The sequence below is a fragment of the Musca autumnalis genome, unplaced genomic scaffold, assembly GCF_047663935.1.
Source record: "Musca autumnalis isolate F117 unplaced genomic scaffold, ASM4766393v1 scaffold_4, whole genome shotgun sequence".
NCBI lineage: Eukaryota > Metazoa > Arthropoda > Insecta > Diptera > Muscidae > Musca > Musca autumnalis.
Window position 1 is genome coordinate 210,808,484 of NW_027411977.1, and position 20,272 is coordinate 210,828,755.

General features: G+C 33.1%; 2 protein-coding genes and 1 long non-coding RNA gene across 6 annotated transcripts; 2 read left to right on the forward strand and 1 right to left on the reverse strand.

The window, feature by feature from the left end:
• The first annotated feature begins 1,162 nt into the window (after window positions 1–1,162).
• Window positions 1,163–2,827, forward strand: LOC141401243 (uncharacterized). 2 transcript variants are annotated; one of them, XM_073981314.1, is made up of 6 exons: window positions 1,181–1,262; window positions 1,423–1,662; window positions 1,722–1,808; window positions 1,862–2,052; window positions 2,103–2,247; window positions 2,306–2,827. In XM_073981314.1, the coding sequence occupies exons 2-4, from the start codon at window positions 1,438–1,440 to the stop codon at window positions 1,871–1,873; spliced, it is 324 nt and encodes a 107-aa protein (XP_073837415.1). In that variant the 5' UTR covers window positions 1,181–1,262; window positions 1,423–1,437; the 3' UTR covers window positions 1,874–2,052; window positions 2,103–2,247; window positions 2,306–2,827. The 2 variants fall into 2 exon arrangements, 1 of the variants encoding a protein (XP_073837415.1); XR_012412297.1 differs by having other exon boundaries at window positions 1,163–1,262; window positions 1,434–1,662; window positions 1,722–2,052.
• A 334-nt stretch (window positions 2,828–3,161) lies between these two features.
• Window positions 3,162–11,071, reverse strand: LOC141404332 (uncharacterized). Of its 3 annotated transcripts, XM_073987851.1 has the most exons (6): window positions 10,769–11,071; window positions 9,133–9,718; window positions 7,361–7,559; window positions 7,112–7,300; window positions 6,837–7,058; window positions 3,162–3,536 (listed from the first exon to the last, which is right to left on the reverse strand). In XM_073987851.1, the coding sequence occupies exons 3-6, from the start codon at window positions 7,457–7,459 to the stop codon at window positions 3,519–3,521; spliced, it is 528 nt and encodes a 175-aa protein (XP_073843952.1). In that variant the 5' UTR covers window positions 7,460–7,559; window positions 9,133–9,718; window positions 10,769–11,071; the 3' UTR covers window positions 3,162–3,518. The 3 variants fall into 3 exon arrangements, with proteins under 3 accessions (XP_073843952.1, XP_073843953.1, XP_073843954.1); XM_073987852.1 differs by lacking the exons at window positions 9,133–9,718; window positions 10,769–11,071 and adding an exon at window positions 8,386–8,450; XM_073987853.1 differs by lacking the exons at window positions 9,133–9,718; window positions 10,769–11,071 and adding an exon at window positions 8,411–8,434.
• Window positions 11,072–17,635: 6,564 nt separating this feature from the next.
• LOC141401600 (uncharacterized) lies at window positions 17,636–20,047 on the forward strand. Its single transcript, XR_012412399.1, has 3 exons — window positions 17,636–17,772; window positions 19,585–19,708; window positions 19,780–20,047. It is a non-coding gene; the product is annotated as an uncharacterized lncRNA (long non-coding RNA).
• The last annotated feature ends 225 nt before the right edge of the window (window positions 20,048–20,272 follow it).

A 20,272-nucleotide genomic window follows, 5' to 3' on the forward strand; every position in this document is an offset into this window, starting at 1 on the left:
AATTATGAATGAAAAGTTCAAATAAAAGTTGACACCACTGTTGCTATGGGTAGAACTTTGTGACTACTTTTTATTGGTCGCTAACTTATCGAATAATATCGATAATAATCAAAAAATGCGTTAGAGAATCCCACTACTGATAGTAGTTGAGATCCGGTGACAAGCTTGATCAATATTGCGGAAAAGTATATATTGTTACGAATGTAACTGATAGGTCTAAGTTAGTTTAGTTTGATTTCCGTTAATTTAAAAATTTGAATTGTAACGTAAAGTTTTATTACGCAGTTACTTTATGTAAGCAATAACAACTATCATTTAGAATTATCTTCATCATTCTAGTTCTTTACATGTTACTAATGTGCCTTTGTTTCTATTTGTTTTGCCATAGCTCTGTTCCTTTACGTTCAAGAATCTTCAAGTTTTACCACTTTTTACTCGAAAAGCGTTCCTTTAATTCAGACACCATACAAATCATAGCCCTGTTCCTTTACGTGCAAGAATCTTCAAGTTTTACAACTTTTTACTCGAAAAGCGTTCCTTTACTTCAGACACCATACAACTCATATGGAAGTAGATTACAAGTTTTGCTACTTTTGCCAGTTTTACCATTTTCAAAAGTAAAGGAACAGACCACATATGGGAGCAGTTTACAACTTTTGCTACTTTTGCCGGTTTTACCATTTTCAGAAGTAAAGGAACAGACCACATAATGTAATTATCGTTTAGTTCCTACTTCTTGCATTTCGTTTATGTGTTTGTTTTTGTCATTACGTCACTCGTATTTCGCCCATGTATGTATGTGAATCTGGTAGTTCGCTTAGAGGTAGTTTACACTATCTATCAATGTCATATGACACGAAATAAAAACATTCCATATTTACCGAAAGAGGCAATGTGGAGACGTAGTTCTTTACACTTTTGCTGGCGTGGACGCACAGAGTAAATGACGCAAGGAAAATCTACAATATTACACGTATTAGCGAATATATAACGATGGAAAATTTCATGTCATATGACAATTACATATAGTGTAAACTACACCTTAGTGCGAATGTGCGTCTGTGTGTTCGTTGTACAGATTCGCGATGTTGCCATATGTTCTGGATGACTCTAGAACAGGGAGACTTTGGGGTATAAATACAGGGGAAATGGCAATGACGGAGTTAGTTGTGTTTTAAGCGTTGAACTGAACAGTAGTGCGATTCTGTAACTCTCTACCGATGGAATTAACGACAAATGTAGATAGTTAGCGATATTTGTCGGTAAGTGCTATTCTGTATGCAAATTTTATCGATTTTTGTTGGTAATTTATGTCGGTAGTTATCGAAAATCGTCGGTAAGTTACCGACGAAAAAAAAGGAGTCGTTAAGTCTACCGACGTAATAAAAACGTTTATATTTTAAACAAAAAACCTGTAAAAAGTAATATTTAAGAAAAATGGCGCTGGAATATATTGCTTCGCAATTGGAAAGGCAAGCTCAGGCAAATTTGCGTTCACAGGAAAGACGAATTCTGCGGCATATGGAGGATCCTTTCGACCTAAGTGATAGGGAATTTATGACACTTTACAGATTGAAGAAGGATACCATTTATGAAATAATTGATGCCATCCGAAGTCATTTGGAACCCTCCAGAATTACGGGAATAAGCCCTGAGAAAATGGTAACTACTTTCATTTGATGTGCATTTTTTCTGAATGAGATACATATGAATGTTTTAAGGCACTTTCTTCAATTCGGTTCTACGCAACCGGCGGTTTTCAAAGACCTATTGGCGAACACTGGGGCATTTCTCTAAGTCAATCATCAGTAAGCAGAGCTCTTCATAAGGTCACAGATAGTATTAATAATGTTCTTTTAAGACAGTGGGTTAAATTTCCCAAATCAACACATGAACGAAATATTATGAAGGATATATTACGTAACAGTTCCTTCCCATTTGAAGGATTGACTGATTGCTATTGACTGCACGCATGTTGCAATATTAGCTCCAATAAGAAATGAAGGAGCATATGTTAACCACCACGGTTACCACTCGCTAAATGTTAAAATGGTAAGCCATTAACATGTGATTAAAACACAATAATAACATTTAAATTTCAGATTTGCGATCCAAATCTGCGCATTTTAAATGTTAACGCTCAATATGGTGGATCAAGGCATGATAGCTATATATGGGGATGCAGCCCTGTTAGAACCCTGTTGGAGAATGCATATAACAGCGGTGAACGAAGGACATTTTTAATAGGTAAACATATATAAAAATAACGACTATTATAAAAAAGTTATAATGAAAGTAATTCTAGGTGATATGGGATACCCACTTGAACCATGGCTTATGCTTCCATTACCCAATGAAGTCCCTGGAACGCCTAGGTTCGCATATAATGAAGCCTTGTGTAAAACCAGAAACTGTATTGAAAGGGCATTCGGGGTAATGAAAAATACCTGGAGATGTCTTTCCCGTCATAGAGTATTACAATACAATCCCGGATTTGCTGGAAGGATTGTTAATGCTTGTACAGTCCTTCACAACATGAAATGCCAATACCGCGAGGAAATTCAAGATCCTTTTTTGGAAAACGAGCCTATAATAAATGACAGAGAATATGTACCTGCTGAGGGTCAGCCATTGTTATCCGTTGCCCGACGAATTCAAAATCAAATCATAGAACAATATTTTACATAATTTACAAATTTTCCTAATTGTGCTCCAAATCCATTTTTTAGTATACTGCAAATACACGTCCTTCTAGATTTTGAAAATCAAAAACATTTAAAATTAGTAGAATGAATTACTAAAATAAATATCCCGCAAAAAATAAAAATGCGCATTTTTAATTTATTAAGGTTACTTACTGTATAACAAATTGAAAGGTATGAATTGTATGGTGTCTGAAAGAACGCCTTTCGAGTAAAAAGTGGTAAGACATGAAGATTCTAGGAAGTTAAGGAACAGGGCTATAATACGATTACAATCAATTCGATTTACATTCATCTTCGGTCCATGGGCGTAGCCAGAAATAGCTAGGTGGGGGCAGCTGCCCCCCCCCACCCACTCCCCCTATTTCTTACAAAAAGTTAATTTATGTGACAAATTATAAATTTACGAAAAGCAAGATTTGCTCCCTCCCCTCCCAAGAAAGAAAAAACAAGCATTCCTGCCAACGCCCATGCATCAGGCGAAATAAAAATATTTATTTAACTTGGTATATAATTTGAATAAAACTTAATTCACATTTAAAGCCGATAGGCTGATAAAAAATCCATTAAGGTACATATGTAGAAACATTCATTGGTAATTACTACTTATATTACATTTAAATAATTCATTAACAGATACGCTGAGTAATTAAAATTGACTCGCTATGAAAAATGAGTATGGAAGGTCGACCGTTGCTTAAAAGATTCATTCATCGCGGTCTCTTAAACGGCGCTCCATCTTATTCACAGAATTTTGTATCTTGTTTTGTGCCGCCAAAATTTCTCCAAGGAATGCTAAATTTTCCGAAATTTTTACTAATGCTTGCGCTGTGTCTTTTTGGGCATTTGCAAGAAAAAGAAAGAAAGAGATATTAATATTTTTGATTTTGTAAATACTACAACTATACTAAATACTATATTCTTGATAAGTTGTTGACCTACTAGACACCTTATATTGCAAATTAGAGTTATTTTGGTCAGAACATATAGCTAATGTACCTTAAATCGTGATATGGGGTTAATAATAAAATAAGCTAAAATCCTCAAAATAGCAAAATGCTCTAAAATTTGCCGAAAATCGCGTGTGCATTCATTTTAAATGGGATCTACATATATAAAAACTTGCATCTATACCCACAATTCTCTATAGGAATTTTGTAAACCCATCTCGACATATCGAAGAAATAATTATTTCAATCATGGTTCGAAAAAGTGGATAAATTTTTCAAAATATAGAAAATCTTTGGGTACAGTTCTATGGGGATAATATCAAAATTGAACCGAGTAGTTTAACACTCCATTTTGTGATAGGCAGGCTTTGACTACACTAGTTTTGGTATACACCGTGCAATATTTATCTACATAAATTTACGTTTTTCATTAAAAATTAAGTTATTTAGATTATTTCGATTAGAAAACTGTGCTTTATACGATGCAAAATCTAATAAACATATTCGTAGGGCAGCTTCAAAAGTATTTCTTTAAAGTTTGCTTTTTAACAAAGCGTGTAGAAAAATAGCTCATATCTTCCAATCATAAAATTTTTTCAAATATGAATAAACTAAATTTTCTACGTGCAGTTAAGATGTTGCGGGCCTCAAAACATGCCTTTCACGTACGCTTTTTCGGTGGATCCTTACATAAAGGTCTAATGGAAACTGACTAAAACTTGGCTCAAGGATCAAAATACACAAATTTATGGGGTACCAACCATAATATTTTGTTCGAGGTAAAAGCCAGCGTGTTAAACAACTCTAATCAATGGGTGAGTTTTGTTTTTCCGCCGTTGCAACTTAAGGGAGACAGTGAAAAACGCACGAAAAATCCACTGAATTTCCCAATAAGGGCTCAAATTTTGAGGAAAGTCGCTGCAAGGACAATAGCCTGTTCGTGGCCACATCCAAAGGACTTTTGTTTTGAAGCAGCATTTATTTAAATCTATTGGATTCACCACCAGCAACTAAAAAATATATCACAATCCCACGGCAGCGGGTTCTTTCGTACCGGATTGAAACGAAACCATAGTGTTTCGGCCAGCGGCTGCCAACCCAGCATCAAACCTTTGCTTCTACGTAGGTAACATGCAGCTACAACAACAACATAAAATATATCAAAGAAAAAAATTATTCTAGTTTTTCTTCCAAACTCCTACATTTTATGAACAAAAAATTGACGATTTATAATGTTGGTGTAAGTACTAAATAATTTAAAACAAATCGCACCATTTCTGTTAATGAATTATGACTTGGGATGTTAACAATTTTAAAAAACACACAGAAGAAGTGTAACCATGTTTTTTTTTTGACCATTGTGGCACTCCTATTATTTTGAACACAGCTGTATATATGGGTTAACCATATTGATCAACAGTAATAACCAATAATTGAAGATGTTAACCAATGTTTTCAAAATGTAATGGACTTTTCACAATATCTCGTGTTTTCGATAAATATTTCACCACAACTTTTTGTAATTTGCTGTTGCAGCTGTTGCCAAACTTTTTATGTTTTCTTCGGGTAAATCCACATCTTTTATAACTTGGTGGTCTTGTGGAATATCTCTTCGATATTATGTCCCTCTTCTATCAAAACATCTTTAATTTGTTCCCATGTATGTGAGTTAGACACATTCAGGTATTTCGCATTCAACAAAAACACTTACTAATCAAAAACAATCATGTATTTTTGAGTAATTGGATCCCCAAGTTTAATGCACGAGTACAAAGCAACTGATAATACGGAAGTCAACCATTGTTTATGCTTGTTAGTGTTGTAACAGTGTTTGTTATTGTGTGTTTGTTCTTCTACTCTATCTGGCTCTCGGTCTATCTCCAGTTCCAGAAAAATGGCTGCTTCGATGTATGTAGCCACAGATCCACTGGAGTTAGATGGGATGGGAGGGAATAGGTTTGGCAAGGCAGTTGAAAATATGCTGTGTGTTGTGAGGGTCAATGTCGCATACTGGGCAGATGTTTTGCCCAGTGCTATAGTTGAGTCAAAAATACTCTGGTTTGTATTGGCAGCTGACACTCCTCACCTGCGATGGATGGGGGATGTACTCCGAAGACTTTATTCACACTATATTTGCTTATGAAAAGATTCTTCCAGTAAAGCAACACAATGAGGAGCTTGTTAGTAGTTATATTTATTTACTACGTATTTTGGAACGCACATTGATTTTTGATAATCCAAAATTGCCTTTAAGAAGCCGACGAACAAATTTTTGTAAAAACCCGACATTTGTATTAAAATAATCTGCACACTGATTATAAATTAATACAAAATAACTTTCGTTTTTACATTCAACTAATGTTTTTTCAAAACATAAACAAAAACAGCTGTTGAATAATTTGAGTACTATCACATATTAAGTCTGTCTGGTTATTGTAACATATTAAGTCTGTCTGGTTGCTCATAAATTTTTAACAATTTGTACAAATTGTTACAGAATGTTGTCTGGTAGCACAATTTTTTGACAGTATTACTACAGTCGAATTTCCCTATAACGTAGCAGTTGGGGACCGACGAATTACTACGTTATAGAGAAAATTCGTTATAAATAAACCGAGGCAAAATTGCAAACCAGCCATTTTAAAGCAATGAAATGAAACAACGCATAGTAATAATGGGAAATTTAACATATTTTGAATCAAACTTTTGGTCTGTTCCAGTACTGCAAGAATCTACTAATTTTTACTATTTTTTTTTCGATAACATAAAGGAAAAGTTGTTATCGTAGTAAAGTTTAGTAGCTTCTTGCAAGTTCTGGAACAGAGCTTTTATTTTAAGGGCGTTGATAAAGATGTTTTGCTTTTCTCTTTTAGTTTGAACTTCAATAATAAAGAGTTTTGGTGAAATTGTTGCGTTTCACATTTGTCGTGTAAAATAAAATGAGTAACATTTTTCCAAAATTCGTTATATAGAGATTATTTAATTTGAGAATGTCCACTTGTGCATTGAAAAAACTTCGTTATAGAGAAATGTTCGTTGTAAAGAAGTTCGTTATAGAGAACTTAAAGTTAAAGGATTAGCAGAAACAAATGTATATAAATTTGTATTTGTCTGCTATATTTAAAGGATCTCCGTTGTCACGAACTAGAAAGACAAACGTCAAGTAATTGCATATCATACTTACAAGCATAGCTTCAGCCTGTGTTTTGGCAATTTTCAGGAATTCGCCCTCTTTGTTGTCTTTCTTTGGACGTTTGGAATGGGACAGACTCTCCACATCCCTTAAACGTTTAGACGAACTACATTGAGGTAACTCGTCTACCTCTTCATCTAAAGCCTCAATGTCCATATAAATGTCATCGGCATTTTTTGTGCTGTCATCCAACAGCTCAGTTACATCCTTGGCCTGGAAAAATAATATGATAAGCACAGGAAGCATTTGTAAGATAAATCACTTACCAGTTCGACATCGAGGCTATCGGGACAATCCTCGTTCCCCATCATGTATTCCAAACCCACTATTCCCACTACCCTTTCCTCTATGGGAGTGAGTAAGCCTTTGGTAAGTGGCTTATTTCCCGTGGCATTGCGTTCCCTTTTTAGGGTTTTGAATTTGGTCGACGTTTTCGACTTTAAATCGCGCCAAACCTGAAAAAAATAATATAATTAGAAATTTGAAAGTATGAGAACAAATAACTGAGGTCTTACCGTTTGCCATTGGTCGGAACTCTTGACTGCACCCGGGATTTTATTTAGTTCCTCTGTGATTTCCAACCACTTCCTCCTTGCACTTTCCTTGCCGTGCATTGCCGCAAATTTTCCTTCACCCAATCCTTTGTTACTTTCAAGGAATGTTAAAAGGGCAGATTGCTGAGCTATGCTTGCTCTAGGGCAACGAGATTTTTTTCTAAAAATAAAAAGAAACTTTAAACATAAAAAATAAAACTTAGAATTATTTATGTTCTATTTACGCGCTTTCCATTTTGAAATAATGTGCATCTTTTTTGACACTTGCCATTCTACCGACATTCGTCGCTAAAATGTATCGATTTCATTTATCGATAACTTTGAGTTACAGAATAGCACTTTCGGTATTTCAACCGAACATTTTCGTTAACTAACGATGTCGGTTCGGTAGAAAAAAAAGTTACAGAATCCCACTACAGATTTGCCATACAAAAATTAAATCCTCAAATGGCTGGGTTTATTTTAAATCCGGCACAAATCCACCAAAAATACAGTGTTGTATTCGGTATTTGTGCAAAAAAAAAAAAAAATCCAACTCTACTCAAAAAGTACCGAAAGTTGCAACTGTTTTAGCAACAGAGTTTGTCGTGTTTTACACGTTTACGATTGGTCGCATGAGATTTTATGGAGTTCATCATTCTAAAGTTATTTGGAAATCATAAAATTATTATTTTTTTTTTTATTAGACACGTTTTTAACAAAAAGTACGATTGATACCATGATACAAAAATGTATCCCTGTGTGTAAAATATACCAATATGAGCAAAGAGGGGACGATATCTCATACGAGAAATTGTAAAAGTGTAACACACGACTTTATTAGTTATTTTGTATGTATACGTAAACAAACATCAGCTGACAGTTTATATTGTTACGGAATTAGATTTAACTAATCTCCGTGTAGACGTTGTTTTATTCCCCGATACGATTTGTACCAAATAAAAGAGGGTTCGTTTTAGATTACGTTTCTACAATGCTTTATTTACTTTATTACACTTATTCGGAACCGACTTTAATTACTAGGCACACAGCTTGTCTCTAGTTAGCACGCAGTTACTCTTTAACCGATCTGTTCAGTTCAACGCTTAAAACACAACTAACTCAATTTTGCCTTTCCTACCGCTATTTATACCCCAAAATCTCCCTGTTCTAGAGTCCTCTAGAACACATATGGCAACACCTCGAATCTGTGCAGCGAACACACAGACGCACATTCGCACTAAGAGAACAACCATACTCACATACATACATGGGGGGAATACAATTGGACGACAAACTCAGTAATGGCGTAACTACAACAACAAACAAATGCAAGAAATAAAGAAGTAACAAACTGAACAATAATTACATGATTGTGGCAAAACAAAACAAAAGCACATTAATGAAAGGTAAACAACTAGAATGATGAAGCGATTTCTACATGGTAGTTGTTGTTGATGCTTAAATAAAGTAACTGCGTAATAAAACTTTACGTTGCAATTCAAATTTTTAAATTAACTGAAATTAAACTAAATTAACTTAAACCTATCAGTTACATTCGTAACAATATCCTCGAAAAGCTAAGTATAACCAGCAAAGATTAACCCACTGGATCTATTAAACCCAGTGGGTTAACCTTCAATAGTGTAACCGGGCTATTATGGCTTTTTGTAGCCTCTGTTAAATTTGAGGACTTTAGCTGTAAAATAAATGCTATAAATATATATTAATAAAAAATAATCCAATTCACGTACCTAACTTTTGTCCACCTTTATTTATTTATTTTTTTGTAATCAGCATCAACATTTTCTTTATCCTAGAAAAGACAATAAAATTAACAACATTAAAAAAAATGTTGTTGGTGTTATTAATAGAAGAGAAGAAATATTTCAACATTTACATATTTATGTCATCGGAAAGTAAACAAATGCTCTGTTGCAGAACTAAAAAGTTTTTACAATTTTTACCGCTTTTACAAATTATTTTTACACACTTTTACAGATTTGAAACAACTTAATACAAAAACATGGCGCATGTTACTTCAACACCCTACTTTAAAATCGTGTAAACGTGTTCGACAATTTTTCTACTCCTATTTGTGATTTATGTAGACAGTAATGCTAATAATAGCCCGTTTAGACTATACCCTTATACGATGATTAAGGGCATTATCTCGATTTAAGTGCTTAATCCACCCAAATCCACCCTTATGCCAAGTTTACACTTGCGCTCCAAAATCCATTGGATTTCACGAAATCCTGAAATACACCCCGGTGTTTACACTTATTTTTTGTTGATTTCAAACATATGACAATGATCAAGGTAGATGCATATGCGCAGCTGATTGAACATGAATTTTCAAAACAAGTTTTTGTAAATTGAATTAAACATCAAAAATATTCGACAATACAGAACTTTACAACTTTATTTAAAAAATTATCTATATATCATATCAATTGTGTATAGTACCAAAAAATAAAAAAATAAATAATGGTTTTATAGTTGAGACATCATAATAATAAATTTTGATAGATAAAAGTTGTGCTCAGAACCTACAAAATATTAGTACATGCAGTAGTTGTCCCGTTTAGTGCTAAAAATGCGTTCCCGTACTCCGAAATCTAGCAAGATCTGCACTTCTCTTTAAACAAAAATAGCGCCGAATAACACCCTCTTCTCTTGTTTTCTGCCATACAATTTTGGCCTATTAGAAACTAGCAGCAAGCATGTTCATTGGTATCTAATATTATAGCTGATACGTTGATTTTGACATTTTTGCTGGAATTTTTGCAATTTCCGTCATTTCCCGTTTCCGTATTTTTAGGAAATTTGTATGGGGGAGAAATTTTTTTTACAATTAGGTATATTTTCTAAAATTACCATTAAAAAAGTACGGGAACACAATGAAAAATAGCATTGTATAAAGTTATTTAATATTTTTCACGTTGTTTACAAATTTTGATACTAAAATTTGTTGTTTCAACAATTCGCACATCTACCTTGTTTATTATGATACGTGAAAAGTGTTGCAACTTTTGGTACTTTTTTAGGCAAAAGCATGGTTGTATATAATTGGTCTGTTCCTTTACTTTTGAAAGTGGTAAAACCGGCAAAAGTAGCAAAAGATGTAAACTGCTCCCATATGAATTGTATGGTGTATGAAGTAAAGGAACGCTTTTCGAGTAAAAAGTGGTAAAACTTGAAGATTCTTGCACGTAAAGGAACAGAGCTCATGTGTACTGTGATTTCGATGTTGATTTCGCTGAAATCACGAAATGAGATGATTTCATTTTTGTATGCGAAATCATGATAAATTTTGCATGATTCCGCGCGAAATCACGAAACGCCTTCGAAATCACGAAAAGACGCCGAATGTAAACCAAACATTACCATACAAAATTAAATCAACTCAAGACTTGGATTTGTTTTAAATCAAATGTTAAATCGAAATATTTTGATATACAACACTGCGGCAACTATGTTCATGTGTCGTTTATTGACTAGGGTTATGACTTTTTGACCTTTTTTCTCAAAAATGATTTCCTGTAGCGAGAGTGAATGAACTTTTGCCTATTAAACATTTGCTCCAAAATTTTTTTCCTGTTGCACGAATAAGCTACATTTTGCCTATTAATGACTAAAATAATTTTTATTCCATTTAAATATTTAAAAAGGTTCCGCACAAAGCATTTTCAATTTATGTGATACATAGAATAAAGCTATATATGATATAAAATTATATATGTAATAATATGACGATAAAATTGGTGAGAAACAAAAGCTTATGTCATTCTGGAGATGTCGTGTGGCTTTAACGATTGTTTTGAGTTATTTATGTGCTTAAAGTGACTCCAAAATTTATTTAAATAAGCTCATCTATAAAAAGTTAAAAGCTGTTTGTGCGTGAGCTTTTTTCTATCGAATCACCTTGTAATTAAGATTTTATCTAATCTTATGCAAAAGCTCATCAAAATATGACACAGGGATGTGAGGTTGTAAAAAAGTCATAACCCTATTATTTACATTTTTTCAAATAACTGTAAACACAAACACACAAAAACAAACAGAAGTGGAAAAATAGAAAACATATTAAATAAAAATAAAATGGATGTAGCTTTAATTTAATATAAATTGTAATCGACATATTTAATAGCAATTTGTCAGATTATTTTTTTTGCAGTATTCCAGTCCTTTTTTAATTTTCAAGCAATTTTGTTTGCAAATTCGCGTATGTATACGTAAACAAAGATCAGCTGACTGGCATCTTATATCATTTTAGACTAGTCTAAACAACTAGGATTTGAAAGTTGGATTTAGAAATCGAGTCGATTTAAAATGACTAGTCTAAACGGGCTATAAGTTTACATTTACGAAATTCACTCGATTTCAACTGTCAATTCCATAGCTCAAACGTCAAATGAAATCTCATCTGGATTTCATTTGACGTTTAACCTATCCCAGCAAAAAATTTTGGATGCTGTGCAATTGGAGTTATGATTTCACAACATCTTTCGATGTAGTCCAACAGAGTTATGAAAAATGCACTCCGTAACATACATTTTATAAGCAGTTGCTGTAGAGATCCCTACAGAAACAAAACAGTTGGTTGATCCCTACACATTTCTTCAAAAGACAAACAAGAATGTATACATTTCGGAGAGTTTGTTATAAAATAAAGAAATGAAAACTGTAGTTGCGAACATTTTTGCTGTAATTCACGAGACGTAAATTGTTAATGGAGTGAAGTGCAGTTGGAGTCCATGTCGAAAGCTGAACTAGTGATGGGAAGTCAACACATAAAACCTTTTGTATGATGAAGCAAATTCAGATGCGCTTGGATTAATTGGAGAACGGAGAAAGTAAACTCAAATGTGATTGAATGGAAATTTTTTTAATTTGTGCTTAATAAAGTTCTTTGTATACTTGTTTTACACAAATAATAAATGCATTTTATTTTTTCTCGGTTATTTCGCAATAGCTTGCATGTTTAGTGCATCTTTGGATTGATTAAAAACACAATCCGAAGAGTGCCTTTAAATTCAATCCAAAATACTACATAAAAAGTTGTGATTTGGATCGAAGACGGAGTGTATCCTAGCTATGTGCTGTGGAAGCAAAATGGAGTGCATCCTAGCTGCGCGCTCTCTTGTAAAATTCATAAGTGAATTCATAGAAAAAGATGTACTCCAACGGCAAATGTACTGTACACTTGTAGTGATTCAACTGCATACGCGGATGCAAACTTTTTGCTGGGATGGATTTGACAGTTGAAATCGAGTGGATTTCGTAAATGTAAACCAAGCATTATATTACAATGTATTTAATTTAAAAATAGTGGCCAAACTACAAAAAAGTGGCACATAGGTATCAAAACAAAAAAGTGTCACAAAAGTGTCAAAGCCGAAAAAAGTGTCAAAATTGGTACTTTAGTGGCACAACGGTCACACTGCTGACAATTGCCGCAAGGAAGGAATAAAGCTGAAAGCACATACAACGTTTGAGTAAAGTTTTGCGTTGGGCGTTGACAAAAAACAACAACAGGGCGACGCCGACATCAAAGTTCGGCGTTGATGTGTTTGCCGGCATATACATATTTCAAATGAATTTGAATTTTTCGGCATCATGCCCAACAGTGTAAAAACGGCCAAAACGACACAAAACTTTACCCAAACGTTGTATGTGATTTCAGCTTTATGTTTAACTTTTGGCCTGTTCCTTTACTTTTAAAAATGGTAAAACCGCAAAAGTTGGAAAAGTTGTAAACTGCTCCCATATGAATTGTATGGTGTCTAAAGTAAAGGAATGCTTTTCGAGTAAATAGTGGTAAAACTTGAAGATTCTTGCACGTAACGGAACAGAGCTTTTAATGCGTCAGCCACATTGTTGTTTTTCAAAAAACTTGACATCACCTACACTTTCTTCATGTGGTTGTTGTACCGCGACGCTCAACGCATCGTATGTGCCGAGCGCTTTACTATTGACCTGCAAGAATCTACTAATTTTTAATATTATTTCCTATAATATAAAGGAAAAAATTTTATCGTAGTAAAAAATAGTACCTTCTTGCAGGTTCTGGAACATACCTTTTGCTGTCCGTTCATAGTTTGAAATTTATTTCCAATTTCCGAAGATGAACGTAGATGTATTGTTTGGCAACGATTTAAGATATTGGTTTAAATCCGTTGAATTAATTAATTACCTTGAATTATTGTTGATTGTTAAGCATAGTACACACCGGCCAACAAAACTGACAGTCATCGAGGTCTATTTTGTTAATGTCAAAGTCTAGCTGAAAAATGACTTTCCTAATCACTAAATTATACCTTAAATGTTGTATTTCAATCATTTTTAGTTAACAAAAAGTTTTTATTTGCCAGAAAATTGCCGTAAAAGTACGTTGACTGTCAGTTTTGTTGGACCGTGTGTACTATGCTTAAAAATTATAGCAAAAGTTCGTTGACTGCCAGTTTTGACGGATGGTGTGTACTCCCCTTTACTAGCATGGCACACTTACCAGGTAGATGCCTCAATTTTATGTTTTCAATTACAACTTTTTTGACAGCTTGCAGTACATCAGCTGGGCTGACGCGGGACTTGTGTGAAAAATAGGGTTGATATTACTTTGTAGACATCATGGTACAAATAAACAGGTAGCCGCATCGGCAATTGTTGGTAACATAAGGTGTCAAAATTTGACATCAATTCAATGCAGTTGACACCTTCTGTTACCAATATTTGCCGATGCGGCTACCTGTGTATTTGTGCCATGATAGACATTATGTAATAATACAGGCAGATTCACCGCTAATTGATCCAACAAAAAAATTCTCCTCTAACCCAGCGTTTACATATGCCCGTGACAGTTCAATAATTCAATACATATACAATTTTTTACTACATCAATTAAATTTTTTGAATTGTAGACTCCACTGGTACTCGATTTTTCATGCAATAAATTTATTAACTGGCTGGCAGTAATATGTTTGCCGAAAATAAAAAAGAGTTGCCTAGACTATTTTTTAGTCCATGTACTTTTTTGTTTCTTTTATGAATGCGAAGCTTTAATGTAAATTTTCAAAAAGGTTTTGAAATACAAATAATACATCTCGGTAACGGCCATATATTACTGGAAAATAAAGACATAATTTTGATGTTTTTCATGAAAATATAGGTTGACAAATAATTTCCCCTCTGGGATTGAAAACCATGGTACAATAATTTGGAAGGTAGGTCAGGTTCGAAGAAATTGTGAAAAACAAGGCCTGGGTGTATTTGCTTATTCTGTCAGAATTACCATAACTGAATATCCAACAAGTTGTACTCTTTATTTGATATTTTGGATAATTAACTAAAAACGCGAAAAATGAATGGGAGGCTAATGTTTGGTTTACATTCGGCGTCTTTTCGTGATTTCGAAGGCGTTTCGTGATTTCGCGCGGAATCATGCAAAATTTATCATGATTTCGCATACAAAAATGAAATCATCTCATTTCGTGATTTCAGCGAAATCAACATCGAAATCACAGTACACATGATATACAACCCTGTTTTTGCCTAAAAAGTACCAAAAGTTGCAACACTTTTCACGTATCACAATAAACAAGGTAGATGGTCAATTGCTGCAACAAAAAAAAATTTGTATCAAAATTTGTAAACAATGTGAAAGGAATATTAAATTACTTTGTTACAATGCTATTTTTCATTGTTGTATCGTACTTTTTTAATGGTAGTGCTAGAAAAAAAAGAGAATTGTCAAAAATTGCTTCCCCATACATATTTCTTAAAAAATACGTGAACGAAAAAATGACGGAAATTTCAAAAACTGCAGAAGAAATGTCAAAATCAACGTATCAGCGATCGTATCTAGATACCAATTAACATGCTGCTAGTTTATACTAGGCCAAAATTGTATTGCCAAAAACAGGAGAATAGGGTGTTATTCGGCGCTAATTTTGTTCAAAGAGAAGTGCAAATCTTGCTAGATCTCGGAATACGGGAACACATTTTTAGCACTAAACGGGAAAACTGCTGCAAGTATTAATATTTTGCAAGTTCTGAACACAAATTGTATCTATCAAAATTTATTATTATGTCTCAACGATAAAATCATTTCGTATTTTTTCATTTGTTAGTACTATACACAATTTATACGATATATAGATAATTGTACGATAATTTTCGAAATTAAGTTGCAAAGTTCTATATTGTCGTATATTTTTGATGACTAATTCAATTTACAACAACTTCTTTTGAAAATTCATGTTCGATCAGCTGCGCATATGCATCTACCTTGATTATTGTGATATGTTCGAAATCAACAAAAAAATAAGTGTGAACACCGGGGTGTATTTCAGGATTTCGTGAAATCCAGTGGATTTTGGAGCGCAAGTATAAACTTGGCATAAGTTTTCTTTACAATGTCAGCTTCTGTATATGTTCAAAAATTTGTTTCATCACAATGTTGTAATAAATATAAATAATAAATGTTGTAATAACAATTTTCATTTTGACTAAATTTTAATATGTTTAAAATATTTCGTCATATTTTTCAAAACCATACACATACATACACAATCATGGTATAAGTAAAGAGGCAGATTTAAATGAAAAAAATCTATAGAACCCTTGTTTTTCCTGAATTCCTAAAACTTCAAAATTAAGCAACAAGTGGATTTGTTTACAACACCAATTTTGAGCATTTTATACAAATCGCGAAAAATGAATGAAGGAACAATGTTTCGCCGCATAATCAAGTTGTGGATATGATAACATGTTTGTTTCAATGATAACCTGACGAATTATTTCCATACAAATGTTCCAAAAATAATTTTAAAAATTATTGAATTCGATTGTTTTTAAAATTGTTTGACATATTATTCAAACACCACACACACATACACAGTTTGTGTACATTGTTTTGAAGTTTCAGGAATACTCGAATGAAAAAATTTAAATTGACATAAAGCTTTGGCTAACCTTTCTTATTAAACCATGTACACAATGACTTGAAAGAATAAGAAAACCAATAGAAAAATTGTAATCAGCTGTTTCCTATGCCCTACCTTGTAATGATTCTACCATGATTGAAAACAATCTTTTTAAAACGAAATAAAAGCTCTGTTCCTTTACGTGCAAGAATCTTCAAGATTTACCACTTTTTACTCGAAAAGCGTTCCTTTACTTCTGACACCATACAATTCATATGGGAGCAGTTTACAACTTATGCTACTTTTGCCGGTTTTACCATTTTCAAAAGTAAAGGAACAGACCAAAAATAAAAATAATAACAATATTTTGTGAATTGTGTTTTAAATCTGGAACATTATGCAATTTTGCGCGTTAAGGTACATTTACGAAATGGTGTGGATTTCAATTAGTTATTTGAAATTAAGTGTTTTTTTTTTCAAAAAAGAACAAAAATTCAGTTACATATATGTCTTTTGCCACATGCTGAAACTTTCACTTTCACTTTTTACAGGGGTCATTAGATCATGGTAAATGTTTCATGGAATTATGCCTTTCTAGATCGAGTTCCAATTACAGGTATTTCAAGATATTACTCTAATTAATTCATAATCATAATTTCATAAATTTTTTACAATGAAATCGCTCTAGTGTGGACCGGAACAAGGACAAATTTTTCCTTTATAATTTTTTTTTCATTTGACAGTTTTTTTTTTCGTTTACAAAAGTTTACAAAATTCCTTTCTTTCAGAAAAAGTCTATATAAGCACCCTTTCTTTCCGAAGGAGTCTACAGAAGCAGCTTTTCTTTCAGAAAAAGTCTACAGAAGCTCCCTGTCTTTCTTTCATAAGGGGTCCATATAATCACCCTTTCTTTCAGAAAAAGTCTATAGAAGCAGTCTTTCTTTCAGAAAGGGTCTTTAGAAGCATCCTTTCTTTCATAAAGGGTCTATAAATGAAGCCTTTCTTTCAGAAAGGGACTATAGAAGCACCCTTTCTTTTAGTAAGGGTCTTTAGAAGCATCCTTTCTTTCATAAAGGGTATATCGAAGCACTCTTTCTTTCAGATAGGGTATATCGAAACACCTTTCAAGGCTAGTTATAAAGGGCCCAAAATACTCAAAATTGGTCTAATATGCATCTTGGAGCCATATCATAATCTGATCCGATTTTCCATTTTTTGTAGAACCATTGCCATTTTCAAATGTAAAGGAACAGACCAACTGTTTGTTTTCGAACCCTGTTCAAATCACTTTTATAGTTTTGTTCTAATATCAGTGCAATATTTGTCATTTAATAAATTGAAATATAAATTTTACGAAAGAAAAAAATTCGTGTTATTTTATATTTTTTTATATTTATATTTTTTTTTCGCACTGTTTGTGATAATAAAAAATTGTTGGCCTATCTCCATTGAAAAGAAAAATCTGCGGTAAGTTCGAAAATAAAGCAATTAGGTATTTTCCCTCTTTAAGAAATTGAAAATTTGCAATAAATTCGTTTTAAAACATACAATTTGTGGTCAAAAAGTGGAATATGTAGTATGTAGATAGTTTAAGATCCAAAATCCAAGAAAAGAAGCAACAAATTATTTAAAAAATCGCGCAGATCCTTCCTGTCCCATTCAAAAAATTAATCAGTTTTTCAATATTAATCTCAGAATCAATGCCTTTGCAAGAAAAAACATATTAGCTCTGTTCCAGAACTAAAAAATTTTACAATTTTTACCACTTTTACACATTTCGCGTTCCCGTACACAAAATTTATATGAAAATCGTTTACGACTTTTACCACTTCATAAAGTACGGGAACAGGCCAATTATTTTTGAAATAAATAACACAAAATAGATTACTCGTTTTGATATTTTCCGCAACATATGAGGTACATCCGATGCAAATATATTTAAGTACTTTCGCACAATTTTTAAAATCTAATTTTATAACTTCAGAGGTTATGGCAATGGATTATTGTTTCTCTATATTTTACAATAATTATCTATATTTTTTTCTTGTGGACACTTCATCCAAGACATTGATTCCGAGTTTAATTTTGAAGACCCGATTACTTTTTGGCAGCCAGGAAGGATCTTCGAGATTTGTTAAATAATTTTTTGCCTCTGTTCTTGATTTTCTTTCTTTCACCATTTGCGACGTATCCTAGCCTTTTATTTATATTTAACGCATTTGTTATGATTTGAAGGCAGCGGCGAATAATTGTTTACTGATTTTCTAATTTCCAATGATTACTATAAAAAATTTTAGCATGTTACAAAAATTCACTTTTCTCAAAAAATATGTAAAAGGCAAAATAATAGAAGACCATTAAACCATTCGCATCGCTTATTGCAGATATTGAATCTTATATTATCCATACATACCGTTTACCGTTATTTGTATTATGGATTATACTTTTGTTGGTTCAAATATTAGGTGTGTACGATAACCCAATAATTTGTACAAATTCGTACAAATTTTTGCTGAATGCTGTTCGATAACAAAATTATCCAGCAAAAGAGAGCGAGTTTGGAGAGATTTTTGGAGAGTTTTGTGACTGAGAACTTGCAAATTTTTGCTGGGAAAATTTGTCCCGCAAAAATTTGCAAGTCTGATCAGCTGACTTTTAATCACCTGTTCAATGTAAACAACTCGAAATGTTAAAATTTTTGACCAAGAAAATTTCACAATTGTACATTATTTTAGATTCTAAAGCGTTCTGGATAGGATTAAAGCATTAAATAAGTAAACTGGAATTATAAAATTTATGTTTTTGTTCCGTTTGGTTTAAAATATCGAAAGAAACATAAACAAATTTCATACATTTTCGGAAACAGCTGACTTTCTTCCAAGTTTTTGCAAAATGCTGTTCGATAACTTTCTGTAATTTTTCTTGCTTGAGAGAGTAAAATTCACTGAGAGAGGTTGCTGGAACTGACTGAGTAATTATTGCTGGGAAAGTTATCGTACACACCTATTGTTTATTAGTGAGAAGAAATAAAACTGCATACTTGGAATTGCATAAAAATCATTACTTATCCTAAAACCCGACATTTATAGGGTGTATGTAAACTTTTGTCCCTGACTGTATATACAAATATTCCACTTTTTGGCCTCAAATTGAATGGTTTTAAACGAATTTATTGAATTTTTTTTCAATTTTCTAAAGAGGCAATATATGTACTTAATTGACTCACGTACGTTGATAAAACATTTTTTTCTGAAGATCAATCACATTTTCCGTTAATAGGTAAGCTCTTCAAGCGGTACTCCAAAATTTTCAGAATTCGTGTTATTTTTCTCTTTGGCACTATTTCGCACTGTTTGTGATAAAAAAAATTTTGGCCCATCTCCATTTAAAAGTAAAATCTGCGGTAAGTTCGAAAATAAAACATACGTTGTTAAATCGGTTTTTCTGAATATCAATCAAATATTCCGTTAATAGGTAAGCACTTCAAGAGGTACTCCAATATTTCTCAGCATCGTAAACGAAACATGGAATACGTATGTTACTGTGGGGAGGTATTGCCATCCAAAGCTCGCTTGTTATGGCATAAATAGACCCACGAATCTAAACCAAAATCCTGTCCTCGTTGCTGCTACCGCTTCGTACATTTGAATTCGTTGCGACGTCATATTCGCCTCGTTCATCCTGAAAAAGTCGACTATACTGACCCGATTGAATGTTCAATCTGTAAAAAGATTTTCGAAAAGGCGTCTATGAAGGCTCACATTCGCACGCACTCAAAAAAAAGTCATAATTGTCCCGTTTGTAATAAATCCTTCTCAAACAAATGGAACTTGAAAATGCATTCGCGGGTGCATGCAAATCGGAGTGCAAAGCCGCTTAAGTGCGAACACTGCCCAAAGGCTGATTTTAAAAATCACATGAATTCGCATATGCAAAATAAGCATTATACGTGCGAAGTTTGCGGATG

Excerpts from the sequence above, each read along its gene's own strand:
- LOC141404332 (XM_073987851.1), bottom strand. The coding sequence starts at position 7,459 with ATGCACGGCAAGGAAAGTGCAAGGAGGAAGTGGTTGGAAATCACAGAG. Across the intron at positions 7,301-7,360 it reads GTTCCGACCAATGGCAAACG|GTTTGGCGCGATTTAAAGTC; the intron begins GTAAGACCTCAG and ends TATTTTTTTCAG. Across the intron at positions 7,059-7,111 it reads ATAGCCTCGATGTCGAACTG|GCCAAGGATGTAACTGAGCT; the intron begins GTAAGTGATTTA and ends TTATTTTTCCAG.
- LOC141401243 (XM_073981314.1), top strand. The coding sequence starts at position 1,438 with ATGGCGCTGGAATATATTGCTTCGCAATTGGAAAGGCAAGCTCAGGCA. Across the intron at positions 1,663-1,721 it reads GAATAAGCCCTGAGAAAATG|GCACTTTCTTCAATTCGGTT; the intron begins GTAACTACTTTC and ends GAATGTTTTAAG.